This window comes from Macaca thibetana, chromosome 2, assembly GCF_024542745.1.
Source record: "Macaca thibetana thibetana isolate TM-01 chromosome 2, ASM2454274v1, whole genome shotgun sequence".
NCBI lineage: Eukaryota > Metazoa > Chordata > Mammalia > Primates > Cercopithecidae > Macaca > Macaca thibetana.
In genome coordinates, this window is record NC_065579.1 from 147,171,101 (window position 1) to 147,194,803 (window position 23,703).

Genomic DNA, 23,703 nt, shown 5'->3' on the forward strand with positions numbered 1-23,703 from the left:
TTACAGGCGTGAACCACCATGCCTGGCACCTTCATTTTTTTTTAATGCCTCCCTGCTCTGGCACCTTTTGGACTGACCGGCTGCCGCCCCTGCTGCATCAGTCAGAAGGCTCACACTGCACTTCCTTCTCTGCACCGCACCTCCCGGCTCTTCCTGGGCTCTCACCATAGATTCTTTCCTCAGGTCACTGTACATCTTGGCCACCTTGTCCTGGTCCATCTGGTTGAGCTTTGGGTGGACCCTCTCCTTGGCATAGATGATGTACTTCTTTAGGACCTCCTGGGGCAAGGGCTCCACACCATATGTATTGGGCATGGCGGGCTCGGTGGCGCTGCCGTTGGCCAGCCCCTCATCCTCCTTGTTGCTGGGGTGGTGTCTGACGTGGCTGCCCACCACGAAGCGGGCCAGCATCTCATCCTAAGACAAGCCATGAGAGGGTGGGTCTGACTGTGGGTGTGCGCGACCTTGGGGAGGTCAGTGGCTGGAGAAGAGCTGCATGTGTGCCCTACAAGGGTGACGCTCTTTCAACAAGACTGACTACACTGACCATGTGCAGGGCAGTTCTGGGTGTGGGGGGCAAACCAGACAATGGGACAGAGTCCCCACAGGGCCCACCTCCACAAGGGGAAACAAATAGTCTTAAAAATTGATTATGGAAAGTATGCTCAGAAGAAAAATAGAGTGATGGGATCAAGGGACCAAGGAGATGCCTCTAGCTAAAGGTGCCCTGCAAAGCTCATCCCTGATGGACAGAGAACTGAGATGACAATGCTGAGATGCAAGTCACGTGACAGTGTGGGAGCGCATGTGCCAGGAGCAAGGAGCATAAGAGAGCCCCCAAGGCTTGGCCCTTTTGAGAGACAGAGGGGCAGGTGCAGGTGAGAGAAGGGAGCGAGGAGGAGGTAGCTGCAGAGAGGGTGGGTGCGGGCTGGAGGGGAGGACCATGGATTCTATTCTGGTGACAGCAGAAAGCCTCGAGCAGTTGTTAAGGATGGGGCTGATCTGATTTATGCCTTCAGCTGGAAGACAGTCTACGTGGGTGCCAGGAGGCCAATTCAGATGATGGTAGTGCCTCAGGTCAGAGGCAGAAGCGAGGGAGGTGGGCAGGTTCAGAAGTTGGGACAACAGGATTTGGTGGATTGTGGGTTATTCCGGGTGGGGGTTGGGAGTGCTGTGAAGGAAAGAGAAATCAGGGTGACTTCTGGACATGAGAAGAGACTGAGGGAACAGGCCTGGAAAACAGGTTACGGCCCCTGCAGCGCCCGTCCCCTGCGCTGGGCACACCGTATGACACCAAGCCTCACCTGAGGTCCCCAAACCACAGTGCATGGAAACCGGGCACATGCGAGCTGTACCTGGACTGGGTCCACGGTGTCCCTCACCACACACAGGATGTCGAAGCGTGAGATGATGGGCTCTGTGAGGTCCACGTTCTCGGAGAAGGTCAGCGAGGGGTCGTAGCGCCCTCCTAAAACACAGGGGAGCATCTCTATCAGGGTGGATTCCCCTATCCTCCCGTCTCAGAGACCCCAGGCCGCTTTGATGGCAGAAGGGGGTAAGGACAGTGGAAGAGGAAGACATGGGTGGGTACTTAGCACCTGCTGTCTGAGACAGCAAAGAGCTTACCCCAAGCAATGCCCAAAATAGCCTAGTTTAGACAGAAAGCACAACTGCTTCCCCGGAAGGAAAAACCAAGAACACAGTGGGTGACAGAGCCTGGGTTCTTCAAGCATTCGCTGCTGAGACCAACAGCCAACTCCATCCCGGCCAGTGGGGCACTGGGCTCTCCTCCCATGCCTTCTGAGAACATCCAAGGTGGATCCAGGAACATGACTCGACAGGAAACCCAGGTGTCCCAGGTCCCACTTTCACTGTTCCCCACTCTGGCAGGATATGCAGAAGAGGGGAACCCTCTGCTGTCCAGTGACTTCCTCAGATCAGCTCCTGGGGACCCAGTGGGCTCCCGATTCAAGCAGGTGGGACCTCCCTGTGTCCCACCCCAGCCCCAGCAGTCAGGGTGCCTGCTGCACCTATGGGGTTGGCGGCAGCAATGACGGTGCAGCGAGCCTGCAGGGAGGTGACGATGCCAGCCTTCGAGATGGAGATGCTCTGTTGCTCCATGGCCTCATGGATGCTGGTTCTGTCCTGGTCGTTCATCTGCAAGATTAAAATGGCCGGCCCTTAGCATGGTTCGTGCTCCTACCACTAAGTCTCCAATGAGGTCCCAATGCATCCCATTAACACCATTCCCCTTGCTAAGGCCCAATCCCACATACACACCCCGAGTCCCATCAGCCTCCATGACCCAGGGACCCACCTTGTCAAATTCATCAATGAGACACACTCCTCGGTCAGCCAGAACCAGGGCCCCAGCCTCCAAGGTCCACTCCCTGCTGACAGGGTGCCGCTGGACATACGCCGTGAGGCCCACAGCTGACGCCCCCTGGCCGGTGGTGAAGATGGCTCGGCTGGACACTTTCTCAATATACTTGAGAAACTGCGACTTTGCTGTGCCAGGGTCTCCACACAAGAGCACGTTGATATCGCCACGTACCTTGTGTTTGCCACCTGGAGGGGACGAGTGGAAGCGGGGGAGGAGGAGAGTGGGAAGTGAGAGGAGGGCACAGTTGCATCCTCCACCAATTCCTCAGCCTACTTGTTATGAATGGTAAGGCACAGTCTCTCTCGAAAGGGATACAATACCCTACGCCATGCAGTCCCACTCTGGGCACTCCCAGGGACACACACATGGGTGCAGAGGAGGGATGCATGAGATGTCCTTGGCGAATGTGAAATACCAGAAACAATCTAGGTGTTCTCCAAAGGGAGAGCTAAATAAACTGCATTATCCGGTGACACGATACAGTCATTTAAAAGAATGCACTTGCTCTGTATGCACTAAAAAGAAAAGATGCCGCAGTGTGGCATTGAGCGGGAGAGCTTGGCGGGGTGCGCTTCGCACAGGCACAGCACTGGGCACACACAGGGGATGCTGTGGTTGTACACATAAATGCGTGTAGTCATGAAACCCTGTGTTTGCTGTGTAATTGTAAATGGCCACAAAGGGAGGGGACTAGGATGAGAAGGGGAGGTCATGGGGAGATCAGCCTCACCTGTGACTTTTAGTGTTCTATAAAAGTGTAATATAAATATACATACCCATGTGTCAATAGTATTTTTGTACTTAAAACAGTTTTTTAAAAGACAAAGTATTTTTTAAATAGAAGAGAAGCAAAGACTCATTTGCTTAAATCACAAAAGCAGGCAGACACTGGCTCCCTGACCAACAGCCCGACATCCAGAATGCCCAACTCAGGGCCACCCTCTCCCTTGAAGAACAAGTCACACCCACCCAGACCATCTTTTAATGCCTTCTTTCTCCCCAGCACCCAGGCTTTAAAAACACCGTGTCATTCATTCTTCGAATGCTGGCACCTCAAAGAGAAAGCTGCTAACACCTCTGCAGAGGAAAGGCGGGTGCTCACCTGGGTTTTTGGGCTCCCCTCCAAACAGGGCCAGAGCCAGGCCTCTCTTGATGTCTTCATGACCATAGATGGAAGGAGCAATGCTGGCAAAGATCTGAGAAAGGGAGGGAGAATGACAGGAATGGGAACAGATACTCACAGAGTAGGTCACCCACACGCTCTGGCATCAGGGAACCAGGACATCTCCAGCTCAAAGATACCCACTTCCACAACTGCTGCAACTGCATCAGGCCCTGGTATCAAGCCGTGCCCGACTCTAAAGCTTTTCATTAGTTTGCTCTTCCCAAGAATCACAGAACTTTGGAGATTAGAAGAACCTTAATGTGAACCCCTAATCTTGACATATTTCAGAAAGGCCTTTCCCAAGATCACAGACCAAGAGAAGAAATGAGACGAGAACCAGGTCTGTCATGGCACTGGCCTACCCCAAGCCTCAGTTTCCTCATGTTGGAAAGAGAGATGGCAACACCCAACTCACAGAAGGGTGGGTACAAATGCAACAGTTCATGCAAGTGCCTGCCTCATCAATGCATTCAATGTGGCACATCTGGGAGATGTCTCCACCAGTAAGTAATTCTAACTGGTGAGTCACTGGAACATTTCTCTCTATTTCAGTGTGTGTGTGAGAGAGAAAGAAAGAGACAGGGAGACAGCAAAATCTTCATGAATTTTAAAGATAGAATCAGAGACATCAAAGACATTTCTTGCTTGTAGGAGACTGCTTCCAACTCTACCTGCAGCACAGCCGTGTTTTGATGACTTTCATCCTTCATACCCCCCTGCACTGGCCACACCCACATCCTTCCCTCTTTACAGGACAAAGGAGCTCAGAAAGCACCGGCCCTCCCCTGGGGAGAGGGCACTAAGGCAGGAAAACCAGCCCTGAAGGTGGAGGGGAGACCCCCATCCTGCGTCCTGCCTGCACCACCAAATTCATGCAGCTTTAGAGGTATCTCCCTCTGAAAGAAAGTAACAATTCCCACAGGGCTTCTTGGAGAAATGTCCGATTCCAGGTCTGGGGCAGGAAATGTACAAAAGCAGCCTGCGTTATCTTCTACCAGAAAGCAAAAAAGCACTCAAAGACAACTAAGGTCATGTCAACAGAACTCAGGGGCCAACATGAATAGGTTCACGCTGGCAAAAAAGGGACACTTGAGCATCGTAGGGATGACACCTGCAGCGTGGAAACCTCAACACCCGGTGGGCCTATTCATCTGTTATGATACCCAGGTCACCTGGGAACCAATTCATTATTTTTAAAACTAGTAAGTAAAAGAAAATAAGCAGGCATTTATCTGACTAGGCTTCAGTGCCTGACTGCCAAATTACAGAAAACACAGGTGACAGAGGCATGTGTCTAATGGGGACATAATTAGTAACATCTCGACTGCAAGGCTCAACAGGACAAATGACCCAGTTTCTTTCACAAAAAAATTACAAGGAAAAAAAGAGATGGAGAAAAGATCTAACGATTATGAGACTTAAGAGACATCAACCAATCACAATTTATGAACCTTATTTGGATAATGACTCCAAGAAGCTGCAAAAAACAGGGGGAAGGGGTAAGACAATCAGGAAAATGTGAACACCAACAGAATACTGAATATTAAGGAATTGTTAATTATCTCTTAAAGTGAGATAATGGTAGTGTGGTTAGCTTTATTCAAAAAGAGCTTTTTCTTTTTCATATACTTACTGATGTAGTTACAGAAAAAAACAGCATGCCTGGAATTTGCCTTGAAATATACTAAGGGTGAATGGGTGGTGCATTAAGAAAACAAGATTGGCTGTGACTATGACAGCTGTGGAAGCTGGGTAGCGTGCTACGGTTTGAATGTACCCCCCAGAAAGCATGTGTTGGCATCTTAATCCCCCATTTACCAGTATTAAAAGGTGGGACCTTTAAGGGGTGATCAGGCCATGAGGGATCTGCTCTCATGAATGGAAAATAAAAGCACTGCTATCCAGGGAGTAGGTCCTTAAGGATGAGTCTGGCCCCCTTTGGGCTCTCACTGTCTCTTTAACTCTCACCTTTTTGCCATGGGATGACACAGCAAGAAGGCCCTCGCCAGATGCCAGCCCTCAATTTTGGACTTCCCAGCCTCTAGAACCATAAGCCAATAAATTTCTCTTCATTATAAATTACCCAGTCTATGGTATTCTGTTGTAGCAGCAGAAAATGGACTAAGACAAATAGTCGAAGTTCATTACACCATTCCACATACCTGTTTGAAATTTTCTGTACAGTTTTAAAATGTGGGCCAGGCCTTATGCCACAGAGTGCCCATGGAACTCACAATAACCAAATAAACTCACCAACTATTGGCACAATACAGTCACTGGGAGCATGGACTCAAGCCAGGCTGCTGACTCTGCCACTTGCTATGTGACTGTGGCCAACTTATCTAACCTCTTGTGCCTTAGTTTATTCATCAGTAAAACGGGCACAGATGAAACCTACCTCATAGGACCACTGCTATCTAGAAATTACCTAGACAAGGCCAAGCAGATACTAAGTCTTCAGTAAGTATAATGACTCCCTTATGAAACCCTTACTTTGTGCTGCGGATGCTGGGCAAACCTCCACGGACGTCTCACACCCCAAAACACCTCGTGCTGGATGTGCCAAGACTGCCAGTCCTTGACTCCTCTTAACCCAGCTCATTTCCCTGTGTAGTTTTTGTAGCGAGCAACCTTGCAGGATGAGGTAATGTCTCCCTCCAGGGCCAAACGCTTCCTGCTTGCTATGCAGGGCAGATTGCCCAACTCAATTCCCCTCCTGTAAAGCAACCACTGCATCCAGGGGGACTTCCCCGTGGGACTGGAGGGCAAGGAGCGCAAATGTGCGAATGCCTACACTGCCTGCTGTGCCTTCCACTGCTGACCCAGTTACTCCAGGAGAGAGTAACAGGCTAATTTAATGGCTAGAAAGTGGGGCAGAATCAAATCCCAGACCTGCCAGGGAATAACAGTGCTTTCCATGAATTACCTCATGTAATTCTCGTAATAACCCTGTTTCTCTCCGTCCTACAGAGGAAACCAAGGCTTAGGTCAAAACATTTTCTCCTAGAAGAGAGGCAAGACTTGACCCCAGATGCATCTGAAGCCAAAGCTCATGCTCCTCATGGCTCTAGCTGTGCTGCTTCCTAGCACTCCTCAGTCTCCACACCCAGCAAACAGGGATAGAGTGCCCAACTGAGTGGGTACTGTGAGTGCCACCCAGCAAATAGAGAGAGAGCACCCACCTGCATGGGTACCATGAGTCTGAGATAACGTTATGTAAAATACCTAAAGCACCAGGCTCCAAGCTATTTTTTTCCTACTTACTGGCTGCTTATGCTTTCTGCACGCCTGTCACAGGCTCTTCCATCCAGTTTTTGTACAAATAGTTCAACTCTTGTAGCCATGTGCAATAACAGCCAGATACTGAGCACTCGCCAACAGCCAAGTACTTTATATGCACTGATTTATTCAATCTTTATAACATCTCTATGAGTGTTTACTCTCATCCTCTCATTTCTATAGATAAGGGTGACTCATCTGACCATCCTAAGGATTAGGCCAAAATTCAAACCTAAAAAATCTGGCTTCAGACTGCATGCTGCTTCTGTTAGTTCTTTAAAATCTAAGTGTTGGGCATGACCCTGATCTCTTTAATACTTTACCCAATCAGTGTCCAGGGCCCACAGAAGGCAGGCAGGGCTGTGAAACTGACAGAGTAGGAGACAGAGTAAACCTGGGGACACAGGTCCCGCCCGCAAGGGCAGTTATGCCTCAGCTCCATCAGCACTACCAGAGAGGAACACAGAGCCAGCACCCACAGATCTTGGATTTTCAAAAAGCACCCGGATTTCTATGTGAAGTCTCCTGATCCCTCAAGGATAACTAACTCAAAATAAAAACAAATACGAAAAGTCAGTTGCAGAAGTCTGCAGGGCTTCCTGCTGGAGGTGGAGTCTGTAGAAGACAGAAGTCAGCTGGGGACAAGTAAGGGAGGAAGGTGCTCAATGTAGATACAAATAGCAGGCATCAAGACACGGGAGTGGGGCAGGGCTGCCTCCATTTGGGGAACAAGTCGTTCTGGAACCTGGGGCTCCACAGGCACATGGGGATGGCCCTGGCAGATGCCATATTAGTGCCCAGGCATGCCATGCCCACCACACGCTCACCTATGGGTCTCTCACCTCTTCAGTCAACAGAGTGGGAGATTAGTGGCTGAAGATCACGGCAAAGAGAAGGTGCCAGAAGGGTGTTCCTGAAGCATGCAGCTCCTTTGGCGTGGTAGGCACAGACACAGACAAGCATGTGGGACACAGGTGGCCCAGCTGCTTAGGGACTGCAAGACCCCAGCAGGGCCAAGTCCACCCAAGCCTGAAGAAATTGGCTCAAACATCTGGATGAAATTCTGCAAAGGTGTCCACCGTGGTAGCACTCATGAGCCTCTGCAGGTGGTGAGGGTAGAAGGCTAGGAGGTCCTGGCTTTCTTTGCCTGTGTGACTGTCTTGATCGCATGTAAACCTACGTGAAAAGATCTTGTCTATTTCCTATTATTGGGAACCCTAGTAAAAGATGAGCTCTGAGGACAAGTGTCATATCTGACTTACTCACCACTGTATCCCCAGAACTTGGCCCTAGCAGGTCTTCCAGGAATGAATGTATATTGGCTGAACTGAAGCTCCTGGCCTCCTGAGGCTGAGAAACACCCACCTCTCCTATGGGAACCCCAAATTTTTACAGACTAGGTTAGATGGCCAAGAGCTGGGAAGGAATGGCACCAATACCAACCCATGCCAGGGATGCATTTCTGGAGCTTTCCTGAACAATGACAGTAACGTATAAGCCCACCAAATGCTGGATGCTTTGCCCCTACTGGGTTTGCATCTAGCCTGCAGCAGCTTCTCACAGTAGATGCAAAGACATGCAATACACTTGACGAAAGGAACCGAGACATAAAACTACCCTGCCCACTTGCAGAACATGCCTCAAGGAGTAAAGAAAGGAACAGAACAAACCATGCATGTGTAGGAATATTAAGGGGCAGGCAGACATGGGTAAATGTGATGGGTGAGGAGGAAAAGGAAGGGACAACCATAGCCATGCCACAAAGAAACCAAGAAAGGGGGCTCCACAGGCTTCAGGGGAAGGTGGATGGAGAGAAACAACCAAAACAACCTATCAGCTGGCCTGCAGCCTGGATGCAGCTCTCCTTACCCCACCATCCATTCCTTCAGAGTTACTCAGGGCCTCCTGCAGCCAGGCTCTGGGGACAGAGGTGATTAAGCCAGCGATGGCTCCTGTCCCTGGGGGGTTAACATACATCAGAAGGAAATCATCCAGTTCGCTGAAGAAGCCAAATGGGATCTGAATTTTATGTTGCCAGAGGGCAGCAGAAGAGTGGAGGCTAAAGGGCAAACTAAACTGCTCTGCATTAAAAACTGAACTTCAAGTTGACTTGAAGGCCGGGCGTGGTGGCTCGTGCCTGTAATTCCAGCACTTTGGGAGGCTGAGGCAAGTGGATCACCTGAGGTCAGGAGTTCGAGCCCAGCCTGGCCAACATGATGAAATGCTGTCTCTACTAAAAATACAAAAATTAGTCAGGTGTGGTGATGCGTGCCTGTAATCCCTGCTACTCGGGAGGCTGAGGCAAGAGAATTACTTGAACCCAGGAGTGCAGTGAGCTGAGATTGCGCCACTGCACTCCAGCCTGGGCGACACAGAGACTCCATCTCAAAAAAAAAAAAAAAAAAAAAAAAAAAAAAAAAGGAAGGAAGGAAGAGAAAGGGGAGAGCAGTGAGCTTGAGAACATGCAGTGCTCTGAGGCAGGATAGAGGTACTGTGGGAGAAACAGCAAAGGACTTTTATCAACAAAAATTTGATGTTCTGTTTAAGTAATCCATATTTCTGCAACATAAACCCCCATCTCCTCATCCTTCAGTAAGAATGTCTACATTAAAAACCAACTGCCCAACTGCCTGGGCACAAGGGCTCACACCTGTAAGCCCAGCACTTTGGGAGGCCAAGGTGGGAGGATCTTGAGCCAGGAGTGTGAGACAAGCCAGGAGTTTGAGACCAGCCTGGGCAACATAGTGAGACTCCCATCTCTATTTAAAAACAAAACAAAACACAACACCACCACCATTCTGGGTTGTTTTTCTGAAAAAACTCCCATTGGCCACAACTGGATCCCTAGGAATCCCTCATGACACAAATTATCCTATTGCCTGCCTCTGTTCCCATTTCAAACCACAGCTCGAAATGATCTGCTAAAGGAAGAGCTCTTCTCGTCGCAACCCTATCCTCAGCAGGGGACTCCTCCCCACCACACAGGCTCAGAGAGGTCATCCAAGTTATCCCACTACCTCGCTGGCCCGTGGTAGAACCAGAACCAGGTTCACCCATCCCCAATGCGAGTTTACCTCTTCCCCGGAGCACAGGGCCTCCCTTCCAGACAAGCTTAACTGAGCTCCAGGGGAATAAGGCAAGGTTTGAGCAGTGAGCCCTAGATGCCTGCCACACCCCCAGCAAACCTCCATGTCCCCTCACAGCATCCTGGCAGCCCCTGCCTTCCACCTGCCTTCTCCCCGATCTGCTGATCCTTGGAGAGGCTAGTGATCATCTTCACATCTTCATCAGTCAGTTCCCCTACAGCGACCTTGTTGTCCTTCTTGGCCACGTGGTTGGCCAGGATGACAGTGGCAAAGACGGGGAAGCCATTGGCAGTGTTGAGGGAGCCATCATAGTTGTTGTGATAGATGCCAGTCAGTTCCTGGGGAAAGGGAGGGGCCAAGAAGTCAGAGCCTAACCGAGGGGCCACAGGCAGAGTGGGGGCCCACCTCCGTGCTGCCTTCCTCCAATTTCTCCTATTGCAAGTGCTCCACATTACACACATCAAGATGAGTAACTCAGTAAAAGCCCTCCTAAACCCACCATTCCAACAACCCATCCACCAGAGGAGATAAAGTTCTTTGCCTCAGCCATGCAAAAACAGATGCTAGCCTGAGTGCCCCTGCGACCATACACACCTCCACCAGCCCAGCCACAACTGCTTCTGCCAATTCCCTCTGCAACTTGGCTCCCTTCCAGCCTACCCCTGGCCACTTACTATCTCGTCTCCTGGCTTGCAGCTGTCTACCAGATCTGCAAGGAGAATGGCGTCCTTGGAGCGGGGCAGCCGGCCAGCTGCCACTTTGCCTGGACTCTCCTGGATTCGGATACGCTGGTAGTTCTGATAGATGGTCTGCGAGGGACACAGAGAAGGCCTCAAAGCACTGACTTACTATGTCACCCAACCTTGACCCCTCACCAGGCGGGACAACAGGCAGGATTCCGACTCCTGAGTGGCAAATGGAGAGCCAAAGACAGCAAGGAATGAGTTCATGGCTACTTAGCACATCAGTGGACAGTACCCACTCCTGCCACCATCCCTCTGGGATGCCTTCTGACTGCCAGACTCAGCACCTGCTCTATGCTGTACAGCTGAGCTGTCTTGAGTACCAATGCTGGAACCAGGCTGCCTTGGTTCTGTGTCTAAGCTGTGTGATCTTGGGCAAGTGACTTCCTTTCTCTGTGCCTTCTCTGCAACCTCACAATGAGAATTAAAGCAAGTCAAACATACATCAACCTAATCCAGCATCTGATAAATGTAAGTTATAGGAAGTCTTGGCTGTCACTGTCAATTATCACAGGCTAGCACTGTGCCATGTCATTTCGTGTCCATTATCTCACAACACGCACTGCAGTTAAAAGCACATGTTCTGGATCAAGATGCCTGAGCTGTGGACCTCTGATCCACATTCTGGCTGGGTGACCTCAGCCAGTTCTCTAAACACTCGGAAAAGTGGGGCCAGTAACAGTTCCTGCCTCACGAGCTGTGAAAAAGGACCAGGTAATAAACCACCCACTACCTGGCACTGATAAGTACTCCATGAATGATAGCTGTAACTGTTAACCCTCTACCAGGTACTATCTCAGGTCCCTAGAAGCAAGGCCTAAGGGAGGCAGACAGGGCATGGGAAGAGTGAGCAAAGACGTAGCTCAGCAGGCATCTGGCCTGCAGCTGTCCCACCTGAGGCAGGGGTCAGCTTTTGGCTGTAGATGGCCACAGGTGGGACCTCTGAGGCATTTTCTGGCAAGGCGGCTCGAGCTGGGACAGTTCTCAGAACTGCAGAGCGGTGAGAAGAGGACAGCCAACAGCCACAGCAGCAAGGCAGTCAGGGGGCCTGGGCGCCACCACAGGGACTACGACAAGCCCATTTACAGACAGGGAAGCTCAAGTACAAAGGCACATGTAATGTGCCTAAGACCTTAAGGCCAGAGGCTTTGGCAGCATCTCCTGAATATGGTGCAAGAGGTTGGTATGGTCCAGGGGCCCCATATGAGCCAGGCAGGTCCCCAAAACAAGCCGAGGGGAAGTCCCGATGGGACTGCAGCCGCCCCACGCAAGTGATGGCCCCCTGGAGACTGGTAAGCACACATTCTGAAGGAGCAACTTGGCAAGAAGCAGGACCTGTTTGCTTCTTCCCATGTTTGCCAGATCTTCCCATGTTTCAAGAGGAGCCATAAACTTGAATGGTTTAAACAAAATCGCCCCACCTAAATATTGACTTGAATTCCTAAAAACACCGTGTGGGCCAAACTAAGCTCACTGGCCAGACAGATTGGGTCCACCCCAGGGTGTGGCCAACACACAATTCTATCTTGCTTCTTGAGGCTGCCCACACTGGTCTTCCACAGCCTGAGAGGCCAGTAAGGGCCTGCACACTGGGCACCCCTAAGGAGAGCTGGCAGCAGGCCCTGTGGCCTCTCTCACCTCTTCCATGTTGACCTCAAAGGGGCCGGCTGACTGGCACTCAGGACAGGAGCCTGGTTTCACCTCCTGGTTCTGGGACTGGCAGAAAGGCCCCAGGACGAAATTGCACTTGTTGCAGTTGTACTTGACCATGCTGAGCTGGGGCAGGACGCCAGTGCAGCTGGTCACCACCCCACTGGTGCGGATCAGCTGGTTCAGATGCAGTTGCCTGCAGAGGCAGAGGGAGCATCAGAAGCTGTGAGCTAGGGTGAGGCCAGGCTGCAGACGAGGGTGTCCCAACACACTGTCCTGGAAACTGGGCCCAGCCCCCAGCCTGGGAAGATACCTCCCATCACACTCCTGTGCAACCACAACTCACCTGCGATGAGGGTGCTGCTGGCTGCACCCTGCCCCGCCCACACCACGAGCGCTCTCTGGAATCACGACTGAGTTACCCAGCACTGAGCTCAGACCTGCCATCCTCACCTGCCCTCAGCTCACCTCAGCGAGCGCAGCTCCTCCACCAGAGGCAGGTGGGAGATGCGGACATGGATGTGGTTGGTGATACGGTCGTACTTGGGGTACATGGCCAGTACCACCTCCAGGGCAGCCTCGTCAAAGATCTGCAGCAGCTCCGCCGGCGCCTCGGGCAGGAAGTAGGCCAGCACGTGCTCCCTTGCTGCCAGGTCCTCATAGTTCACCACCAGGCTCTCACGATTCTCTAGAGGGAGGCATGGTGAGAAGAGAGTTAATGAAGCATGAGAACCGGGCTGGACGGCAACAATGTCTGTGTGAGAAGTGAGGCCTACCCACCCCGACCATTGACTTTGACCTAGAAAGTCCAGCTTTCACTTCTAGGTCTACCACACTTCCGCTGTGACATAGCCTGAGCTTCAACTCTCCACTCCGTAAAATGGGCCTGTCACATGGTGCACAAAGTTGCTGGGGGGTTAAACACGAGCAGAGTGCCTACAGAACTATAAACACAAAATGCCTTACAAGAGCCTAGAAGAAAACCTATGAATAAACTGTCAAACACAGGACAAAAAGCAGGGGAAGGAATTGCAGGAATCAAGATGTACACGTCCCTTTTAAAAGTCAATGCCTGGCTGGGGACGGTGGCTCACACCTGTAATCCTAGCACTCTGGGAGGCCAAGGTGGGCAAATCACCTGAGGTCGGGAGTTCCAAACCAGTCTGACCAAAATGGAGAAACCCCGTCTCTACTAAAAATAAAAAATTAGTCAGGTGTGGTGGCGCATGCCTGTAATACCAGCTACTTGGGAGGCTGAGGCATGAGAATCACTTGAACCCTGGAGGCGGAGGTTGCAGTGAGCTGAGACTGCGCCATTGCACTCTAGCCTGGGAAACAAAAACAAGAACGAAACTCCGTCTCAAAAAAAAAAAAAAGACAATTCCTATTACATATATCAAAGTAGTAATCCAGATTTTTATATAAAATCTGTCCATTTACAAGCTTATCAAAAAAATGCTTTGGTGGCCCAGATGTGGTCACTGCACAGCCAGCAGGAGAGCCCTGATGCAAAACTCAATACTTTTGGTTTCTCTGACAGACCTCTCAGTCACATGCCCTGTACTTCACGTGTTCACTGGGTTGGGAAAACTTTCTGTGGGAAGATTTATGGAGGTGCTACAGGGGCTGAGGCGGGAGCTGAGGAAAGCCACACCTTTGCACATGTCACTGATGCGCTCCTTGAAGACGTTGTGGCCGTGGCTGTCCACGTGGGTGCGCAGGAAGTTCTTGAAGCGGTGGTGGATCTCCAGCCGGGGGCCCGCCATGCTCACCCACTCGCGCACAGAGTGGCCCTTGAGATCCTCCAGGTTCTCGATGCTCTCGATCATCTCCTCGTCCTCCTCGCCGTCCTCTGTGGCCCGCTCCACCTGGCGGCGCTTGCGGGCAGGGCGCTCCTCATCCTCCTCATCGCTGTCTGGGGAGGCAAGAGACGCCTGCTACTGTAGTCATCTCCAGCACCTCTACTCCCCTCCCGGACTCCTTCCCAGCTTCCCAGCCCCTCGGGCAGGCAGGCACCTGGACTTACCGTACAGGAGCCCACGGCGCATGCGGCCCAGGCCCCGGCCAGCCTCCCGGTCGCGCTGCCGCATGGCCCGCTCTGCTGCCTCCCTCTGACTGGCCGTCAGCTCCTCTACGTCCTCATCATCCAGAGCCAGTCCCTCGGCCTCATAGGCGTCCAGCTCTGGGATGGCACGGTAGTCCCTGAGGGAGCCCCAAAACAGATGTGGTTACTAACCAAAAGAAAAACCCGAAGCACCAAACCCCATCCAGGAACTGGGCCTGTTCAGTAAGGTTCAGGAGCCCCAATGTGGGTAGGCTTAGCACTTCCAGGTCAGAAACACAGAAGGCTCAGAAAATATCTCCAATGAATGAACAAAACACAATCTGTCCATATGATGGATGATGCAGCCTTAAAATAGAAGGAAACTCTGCCACATGCTGGCACATGGATGAACCTTGAGGACATGATTTTGAATGAAAGAAGCCAGGCACAAAAGGACAAATCCTGTATGGTTCCACTCATTGAGCAGTCAAATTCATAGAAACAGAAAGTAAAATGATGGTTGCTAGGGACTGGGAAGAATGGGGAATTAGTGTTTAACCGAGACAGTTTCAGTTTTCAAACTGCAAAGACTTTTGTGGATGGATGGCGGTGTGGCTGCACAACAATATGAATGTACCTAATGCCACTGAACCATACACAGAAAAATGGTTAAGATGGCTGGGCACCGTGGCTCATTTCTATAATCCCAGCACTTTGGGAGGCCAAGGCAGGAGGATCACTTGAGCCCAGGAGTTCAAGGACAGCCTTAACATAGTGAGACCCCGGCCAGGTGCGGTTGCTCATGCCTGTAATCCCAGCACTTTGGGAAACTGAGGTGGGTGGATCACGAGGTCAGGAGATCAAGACCATCTGGCAAACATGGCGAAACCCCGTCTCTACTAAAAATACAAAAAAATTAGCCGGGCGTGGTGGCGGGCGCCTGTAGTCCCAGCTACTCGGGAGGCTGAGGCAGGAGAATCACTTGAACCGGGGAGGCGGAGCTTGCAGTGAGCTGAGACTGCGCCACTGCACTCCAGCCTGGGCAACAGAGCGGGACTCCGTCTCAAAAAAAAAAAAAAAAGAACAGAAAATGGCTGGGCACGGTGGCTCATACCTGTAATCCCAGCACTTTGGGAGGCCAAGGTGGGCAAATCACGAGGTCAAGAGATCGAGACCATCCTGGCGAGCATGGTAAAACCCCACCTCTACTAAAAATACAAAAATTAGCTGGGTGTAGTGGCACACGCCTATAGTCCCAGCTACTCGAGAGGTTGAGGCAGGAGAATCACTTGAACCCGGGAGACAGAGGTTGCAGTGAGCTGAGATTGTGCCACTGCACTCCAGCCTGGTGGTGACACAGTGAGACTCCATTTCAAAAAAAAAAAAAAAAGAAAATAACCCAGGCCTGGAGGCACATGCCTATAGTCCTAGCTACTCAGGAGGCTGAGGTGGGAGGATTGCTTGAGTGCAGGAGTTTGAGGCTGCAATGAGCTATGTTCATGCCACTGCATTCCAGCCTGGGTGACAGAGTAAGACCCTGTCTCAGAAAACAAACAAACAAACAAACAAAATGGCCGGGCGCAGTGGCTCATGCCTGTAATCCTAGCACTTTGAACCCGGGAGGCAGAGGTTGCAGTGAGCCGAGATAGCGTCACTGCACTCCAGCCTGGGCAATAAGAGTGAAACTCCATCTCAAAAAACAAAAAAACAAACAAAAACGGTTAAGATGGTAAATTTCGGGCCAGGCGCAGTGGCTCATGCCTATAACTTTGGGAGGCCGAGGTGGGTGGCTCACAAGATCAGAAGATCGAGACCATCCTGGTCAACGTGGTGAAACCTCGTCTCTACTAAAAATACAAAAATTAGCCATGCGCAGTGGTGGGCGCCTGTAGTCCCAGCTACTTGGGAGGCTGAGGCAGGAGAATCACTTGAACCAGGGAGTCGGAGGTTGCAGTGAGCCGAGATTGCACCACTGCACTCCAGCCTGGCAACAAGAGTGAGACTCTGTCTCAAAAAAAAAAAAAAAGGTAAATTTTGTTATGTGTATTTTACCACAATTACAAAAGGGGAGGTAGATCTCCAGAGAGGTTCTATGCACCCAGTAAGATAAAAGAATTCAAGGAACCACAAAACATTAGACCAAAAGGCTTCACAGAGCTAACCCAACTCCCTGTGAGGGCTGGAATTCTCCCTGTACTTTCCCCATCTCTGACTATGCTGCCTTCAACAACCTGATGTCCTGGCTTCTACGCAGTCAGTCAAACCAGCCCTCTGAAATGGCCACCCACTGTCTCAACCCTTTGAGCTACTCCAAGATCATCAGACACACATTTTCCACATTATCTTCCTTCAGATACTGAAGAGAAATAATGCCTTAATAAGGCACCCAATGAGTGCAAAGCACTTCCCTGCAGTGCTCTCTTTCCTGAGAGGGAGATACCGTCATTCCATCTGAAAGATGAGGAAATGGGTAGTTGAGGAGAAGATGTGATTTTTGCCTATGGTCGCTCTGCAGACCTGGGTGTCAAAATACAGTCCAAGCCCAGAGCTCCTTCTCCCATGCCATACCGCCTTCCCAAGACAATCCCCTTGAATTCTCCTTTTTTCAAGTTAAATGGTGATAAGAGAAACTGCTACTATTTTTCTGCAATAAATGTTGTCAAACTACTGTCAGAACACATCTTTTTATGCTGTTGATGCCCCAAACAGAACCTAGCCAGGCAGATATCAGAGTTGACCAGGTCTGATTTCTTCTGTGTTCTCAGGGAAAAGGTATCGGTCCAATTCTCCTTGGATCTCAAGTCACACAAAATGCCCTCAGCAAACTTCTAATTGGTTCATACCAAAAAAAAAAAAAAAAAAAAAAAAAAGGTAAACTGGACATCAAATTTCAATTTTTGCACCTCAAAAGAAAACATTAAAAACATGAAAAAGACAAGCCAGATTGAGGAGAAAATAACTGCAAATTACATGTCTGATAGAGGACTTATATTCAGAATAAGTAAAAAACCTCTTACAACTCAATCATAAAAAGCCAAGCAACCCAATTAAAAAGTGGGTTCAGGATTTCTCTGAAGAAGATACACATATAGCAATCAAATGTACGAAAAGATGTTCAACATCATTAGCCATCAGGGATGAGATGCCACTTCACACCTGCAGGGATGGCCAGAATTAAAAAGACCAGTGTTGGCAAGAACATGGAAGAGTGGAACCCTTGTGTGTTGCTAGTGGGAATGCAAAATGGTGCAGCTGCTTTTGAAAACGGTCTGGCCGTTCCTCAAAAGATTCAACACAAGACCAACAATCTCACTCCTACATAGCCAACAGAATTAAAGACCTGTTCACATAAAAACCTGTAACAGGCCAGGTGCGGTGGCTCATACCTGTAATCCAAGCACTTTGGGAGGCTGAAGCAGGTGGATCACCTGAGGTCAGGAGTTCAAGACCAGCCTGGCCAACATGGCAAAACCAAAACCACGTCTCTACTAAAAATACCAAAATTAGCCGGGTGTGGTGGCAAATGCCTGTGATCCCAGCTACTCAGGAGGCTTAGGCAGGAGAATTGCTTGAACCTGCGAGGCGGAGGTTGCAGTGAGCTGAGATTGTGGCAGTACACTCCAGCCTAGGCAACAGAGCAAAACTCAGAAAAAAAAAAAAGGCCGGGCGCGGTGGCTCAAGCCTGTAATCCCAGCACTTTGGGAGGCCGAGGCGGGCGGATCACAAGGTCAGGAGATCGAGACCACAGTGAAACCCCGTCTCTACTAAAAATACAAAAAATTAGCCGGGCGCGGTGGCGGGCGCCTGTAGTCCCAGCTACTCAGGAGGCTGAGGCAGGAGAATGGCGGGAACCCGGGAGGCGGAGCTTGCAGTGAGCCGAGATCGCGCCACTGCACTCCAGCCTGGGCAACAGCGTGAGACTCCGTCTCAAAAAAAAAAAAAAAAAAAAAAAAAAAAAAAAAAAAAAAAAAAAAACACACACACACACAAAACAAAAAAAAAACACCTGTAATGAATGTTCATGGCAACATTATTCATAATTGCCAAAAGGCTTGAGGAACCCAACGTCCATCAACTGATGAATGGATGTGTTATCTCCACACAAAGAAATATGATTCAGCCACAAAAAGGAATGGAGTGCTGCACATGCAACAACACAGAAAGACCTTAAAACCACACTAAGTGAAAAAAGCTCATCACAAAAGGGCATATATAATATGATTCAATTTATATGAAATTACCAGATTGGAAAATCTAGAGACAGTAAGTGGATTCTCAGTTGCCCGTGGGTTGGGTAAGAACTGAGAATGAACTATAAGCAGGCAGGAGGGACATCAATGGGACAATGGCCCTGTTCTTACACTGGATTGTGGTGAAGCCTGCATAATTCAGGAAATTTACACTGAATTTGCATTGAATTGTATTTTTGAAAGGGGCAAACTCTAAAAAACTATAGCCCAATAAAAATTTTTTTGAAAAACCACAAAAACAAATGTAATTGGGCTCAGCTATCCCTCAGCTACCTCTACCCAGAAGCCCCCTGCCAAGGGCCTCTCACTCTCTGAAGGAAAAGAGAAGCAAAGAGAAAGGGTCAAGACAGGGAGAGGACACAGTGGAGGAGGAGCATTCGGCCTGAACAACTCCACTGAGCAGAATGGGGAAGCCGTCCAGGCCCCATGCCCTGACCCCAAGTCCAGGGCGGATTTATCCAAAGACTCCTCATTCCTTCTACAGTCTACAGCATGTGCAGTCTCATCGTTGGGGGTGGTACTGGTAACAGCAAAGATCCATCCAGTCTGGAGTGCCCTTGAAAGCCCCTCAGCTGTCTGACATCCTAGGGATGGCAGGACGCCCTGCACAGTACTCTCACACACGCTAAGGCTGGAAAGGCACAAAAGGAGCATCTCCACGAGGCTCCTGGGCATTCACACAACTCCGCTACTGACATATCTACCAGATCCCAGCTGGAAACGCAGAGTAAGGCAGGAGTAGAAATCTAGCCTTGCTCATGCGCAGAGCTTACTCCACTCTCCTAGCATTAAGTCTTGATAACCTACTTATGTATTTATTTATTTATTTTTGAGATTGAGTTTCACTCTTGTCGCCCAAGCTGGAGTGCAGTGGCATGATCTCGGCTCACGGCAACCTACGCCTCCTGGGTTCAAGCGATTCTCCTGCCTCAGCCTCCTGAATAGCTGGGACTACAGGCATGCACCACCACGCCTGGCTAATTTTTTGTATTTTTAGTAGAGACGGGGTTTCACCATGTTGACCAGGCTGGTTTCAAACTCCTGACTTCAGGTGATCCGCCGACCTCGGCCTCCCAAAGTGCTGGGATTACAGGTGTGAGCCACCATGCCCGGCCAACACATGTTTACTAATAAACAAGACCATTCCTAACAAAGGGCATGGTGCACATTACGTATAATAAACGGTTGCTGATTGACTCTAAAACTTTATTTATCAGATCCCTCCTCCCCCATGCACCTTTCCTTTGAAAAGTTACCAAGAAACACTGGGCTTCCTGCTTCCTGTCTTTTTGAGTTGCAGTCCTCCAGATTAGAGAGCTCTGCATTACCTGGGGTGCTTATGGAGTTAGGCTTATCCAACCCTTAGGGTCTAGTCTTTCCAAGTTACATACAGTAAGTTAAAGAAACCTATGTCACGGCTCTGTAAACCTGTCTCCCCAGAACCCTGGATCAACCTGTGCTCAAAGGCAAGAATGCCATCAGATTCATTTGTTCCCAGCTCCCAAAGCCAGGCCACCAGACACACAATGGGCTCTCTGCAAAATTGTCTGCTGAGTCCAGGGGCTCAATTTGATTGAATTTGAATTTCAATTTGATTGAAATTACCTTTCCATGCCATCTCCAATGAGCTCCTCTCCATCCTCTTCTTCTTCCAGGGGCCCCTCTGTGCCTAGGAGCCCCTCAGACTCATCCTCAAAGGGTGGAAGGTCACGGCCAGGGCTGGAGGTCAGGGCATCAGTACGCCGGGAGCTTCGGCCAGGGCTGGAGGTGATAGGATCATTGCCTCGCCTACGCTGGGCCGGGCTGGATGCCATGGTGAAGGACTCCGATGATTCCTGCAAGAGAAAGTGCCGCTGTCAGAAACCTAAGAAGCTGGTGAGGCATGATACAGCTTCCTTTTTATTATCAGGGTTCTTCCCTCCTCTCTCTCCACCTGTGACTCTTGTCCTCCAACACACCAATCCCCTTCCAGCCTCCAGATCTTTGCCCTTGCTGTTCTCTCAGCTGGAATGCTCTCTGCTGGGCAATCCGAGCCAGTGGCTTCCAAACAAATAGGAGGCAGCTCAAATAGCGGGTCACCCACATCACCGTGCTTTCTCCATGAAAAACCACTGAGGTTATGTCATTTGCCTATTTACCTGTTTATTGTCTACTATCTCCCCCTTAAGCATTAGAGCTATTTCAGCACACACAGTGTGCAAGGTATTGTGATAGAGATGGCATAGAAGAGCCACCAAAACAAGAGGTCTGGAACTCAGATGTGGAACAGACAGTACACAAGACAAAGGGACAAGAAAGTAATACGAAAGTAAGTGTAGCATTCAGAACAAGGATCATTAGGAAATTGAAAAAAAAAAAAGTTTTAAGAAGTGCAGTGAGATGGGGGCCTGTCTTTTGTACACTCAGCGCCAGACATACAGATGGCGCTCAATAAGCACGTGTGCGGTGAATAAAGGACAGGGGTTGAGCGGGTCGGGCGCGGCTTAGGGAGCCCAGGGCCCCAGGTCAGTGGTGGGGAGACGAGTCGCCAGGTGGCCTAGCGTCACGCGGGGTGCAGGCGAGAAAGCAGCTGCGCCCCAGAGCCTGAGGCCCCACCTCACCCAGAGCGCCGACCCGGGCCGGGGCAAGAGTACGGGAAGCGCGCAGCCTCCGCACCCATGACCCCGGCGCCCGCACCATCCCGCCCGCCCCGCGCCAGCGCGCTCACCGCCATCGCAGTACCACGATCCTCTCAGCCACTCCAGCAACAACCAGGTTTCGCGCGAAAAGTAGCTCACGTGACCCACCAAAGCCGGGTAAGAGCCCTACGGAACGCGACGTCATGACGTCGGCGTCCACTGGCGAGCAGCGGGGACACGGAGGGGTGGGCCAAAGAGTCGGGTCCCGCCCATGCCGCCCGGAGGTCCCGCCCAGAGCCTGAAGGCGGGCGGCGGGGCGCTGTGCGCGTGCGCTCTCCTGAGCTGGAGTGGGAGCCGGGGTGGAGGTAGGAGCTGTGGTTCCAGGGCCCCCCGACGACACTTGCTGGCTACGTGACCTCGGTCACACCAGGGCCATTTTACTGACAAGGCAACAGAGGTCCAGAGCCTGGTTTTCCGACGCCTTCTTACTGTCTTAGGAGCAGAATGTTTTAACTTCTCCCAAAGCTCAAAGGCTCAATGCTTCAAGTAGCTGGACAACTCTGGGATTTTGTAGGAGGTCACATCTGAGGCTTTAGTAGGAGTTATCCTTGCCCAGGGGAGCGAAGACGCAGGGAGAATGTTACAGATAGAAGGATGCCATGTGCAAAGCCGCAGAGGGCATGGCACGGCCCGGATGGGCAAGCCCCTGCCTAAGAACTAAGGCTAGGAGCTTATGATGCCGGGCAATGGACAAGACTTGAGGGAGAGAAAATCCGGATCAAAAAAGAGTTAGATGTTTTTCTAGAGAGTTTGACTATTCTGTATTCTGAAGGCAATGGAAGACCATGAAAGCATTTTGAGCAGGGTGAGACGTGAACCGGTGTGTTTTAGAATCCCTACGGCTGCTACCAGGTGGAAGTGGATTGAACAAGGTTGAAGGCAGCAAATGAGGAGGTTGTTGTGGTTCTTGTCTAGTTACAGGCAGCCTTAGTGAGCAGAGGCAGGGCTGAATCGCAGCCCTCTTAGCCAGGCACTTTGTGCAGTGAATAAGCATCTCTGCATGGGACCCAGGGTAGGGGCAGGAGTGATGGAGAGAACTGGAAATACAAGATGTTTAGGAGGTGGGATCTTTTTTCTTTTTCTTTTTCTTTCTTTTTTTTTTTTCTTTTTGAGACAGAGTCTTACTCTGTCACCCAGGCTGGAGTGCAGTGGCGCGATCTCAGCTCACTGCAACCTCCGCCTCCCAAAGTGATTCTCATGCCTTAGCCTCCTGAGTAGCTGGGATTACAGATGCACGCCATAATGCCCGGTTAATTTTTGTATTTTTGGTAGAGATGGGAATTCACCATTGTTAGCTAGGCTGATCTCCAACTCCTGACAAGTGGATCTGCCTGCCTTGGCCTCCCAAAGTGCTGGGATTACAGGCGTGAGCCACCGTGCCCAGCCAGGAGGTGGGGTCTATTGGTGTTGGTGATTGAGTACAGCAAAAGAGGCATGCAGGATGACACCAGGATCCTGGTTTAGCTAGGGGAATGATAGCTGAGATGGGAACGCACAGGAAGACCAACAATAAGGGGAAATAAGATGAGTTTGTTTTGGGCTGTGCTGAATGTGGGCCGAGGGGACATATCCAGGAAGCTGTTGGATATCCATGTGTGGGACTTGAGGGGGAGTTTGGACTGCAGCTGTAGATTGCCTTGGGAGTGGTTGTATAATCCAGAGTGAGTGTAGGGAGACGAGAAGGTCTAAGCCTGGGACCTGGGAAACCTCAACAGTTAAGAGACACCAACAAAGGATGTGAAGGATACACCTGGGATGCTAGGAGCTGCTGAGAGTAAAGTTGACGAGACTGCATGGGCTTGTGTTAGTTATCTATTGCTGCATAAAAAATTATCCTGGGATGGCCAGGCACGGTGGCTCACACCTGTAATCCCAGCGCTTTGGGAGGCTGAGGTGGGCGGATCACCTGAGGTCGGGAATTAGAGACCAGCCTGGCCAACATGGAGAAACCCTGTCTCTGCTAAAACTACAAAATTAGCCAGGCATGGTGGCGCATGCCTGTAATCCCAGCTACTTGGGAGGCTGAGGCAGGAGAATCACTTCAACCCTGGAGGCAGAGGTTGCGGTGAGCTGAGATCACGCCATTGCACTCCAGCCTGGGCAACAAGAGTGAAACTCCGTGTCAAAAAAAAAAAAAAATTATCCTGGGATTTAGCAGCTTGAAGTAATTAGCACACATTATCTCAGTGTCTGTGGGTCAGGGATCTGGGCATGATGCCGCTGGGTGCCTTCCAGGTCTTTCAAGGCTGCAGTCAAGGTATGGGCCAGGGCTGCGGTCTCATCTGAAGGCTCATCTTGAGGAGGATCCCCTTCCAATTTTCTTCACATAGGATTCAGGTCCTCATAGGCTGTTGGACTGAAGACTTAGCTTCCCACTGGCTCTTGGGTGGGGGCCTCTCCACAGGGCAGCTTACAACCTGGCAGC

General features: G+C 50.6%; 1 protein-coding gene across 2 annotated transcripts in view; it reads right to left on the reverse strand.

Moving 5' to 3' along the window:
* LOC126949096 (DNA replication licensing factor MCM2) overlaps positions 1-21,556 on the reverse strand; it is a 75,291-nt gene extending 53,735 nt beyond the window's left edge. Inside the window, exons 1-13 of one of the 2 annotated variants that reach the window (XM_050781595.1) lie at positions 21,308-21,414; positions 20,206-20,435; positions 14,333-14,508; positions 13,961-14,221; positions 12,775-12,994; positions 12,295-12,502; positions 10,588-10,722; positions 10,060-10,251; positions 3,486-3,579; positions 2,318-2,568; positions 2,031-2,157; positions 1,356-1,468; positions 166-417 (exon numbers count right to left, since the gene is read on the reverse strand). In XM_050781595.1, the coding sequence (XP_050637552.1) occupies positions 166-417; positions 1,356-1,468; positions 2,031-2,157; positions 2,318-2,568; positions 3,486-3,579; positions 10,060-10,251; positions 10,588-10,722; positions 12,295-12,502; positions 12,775-12,994; positions 13,961-14,221; positions 14,333-14,508; positions 20,206-20,435; positions 21,308-21,313 (2,265 nt within the window). In that variant the 5' untranslated portion in view covers positions 21,314-21,414. Of the gene's footprint in view, positions 1-165; positions 418-1,355; positions 1,469-2,030; positions 2,158-2,317; positions 2,569-3,485; positions 3,580-10,059; positions 10,252-10,587; positions 10,723-12,294; positions 12,503-12,774; positions 12,995-13,960; positions 14,222-14,332; positions 14,509-20,205; positions 20,436-21,307 lie in introns of both variants that reach the window. The other variant, XM_050781594.1, reaches the window with a different exon arrangement.
* Positions 21,557-23,703: the final 2,147 nt, after the last annotated feature.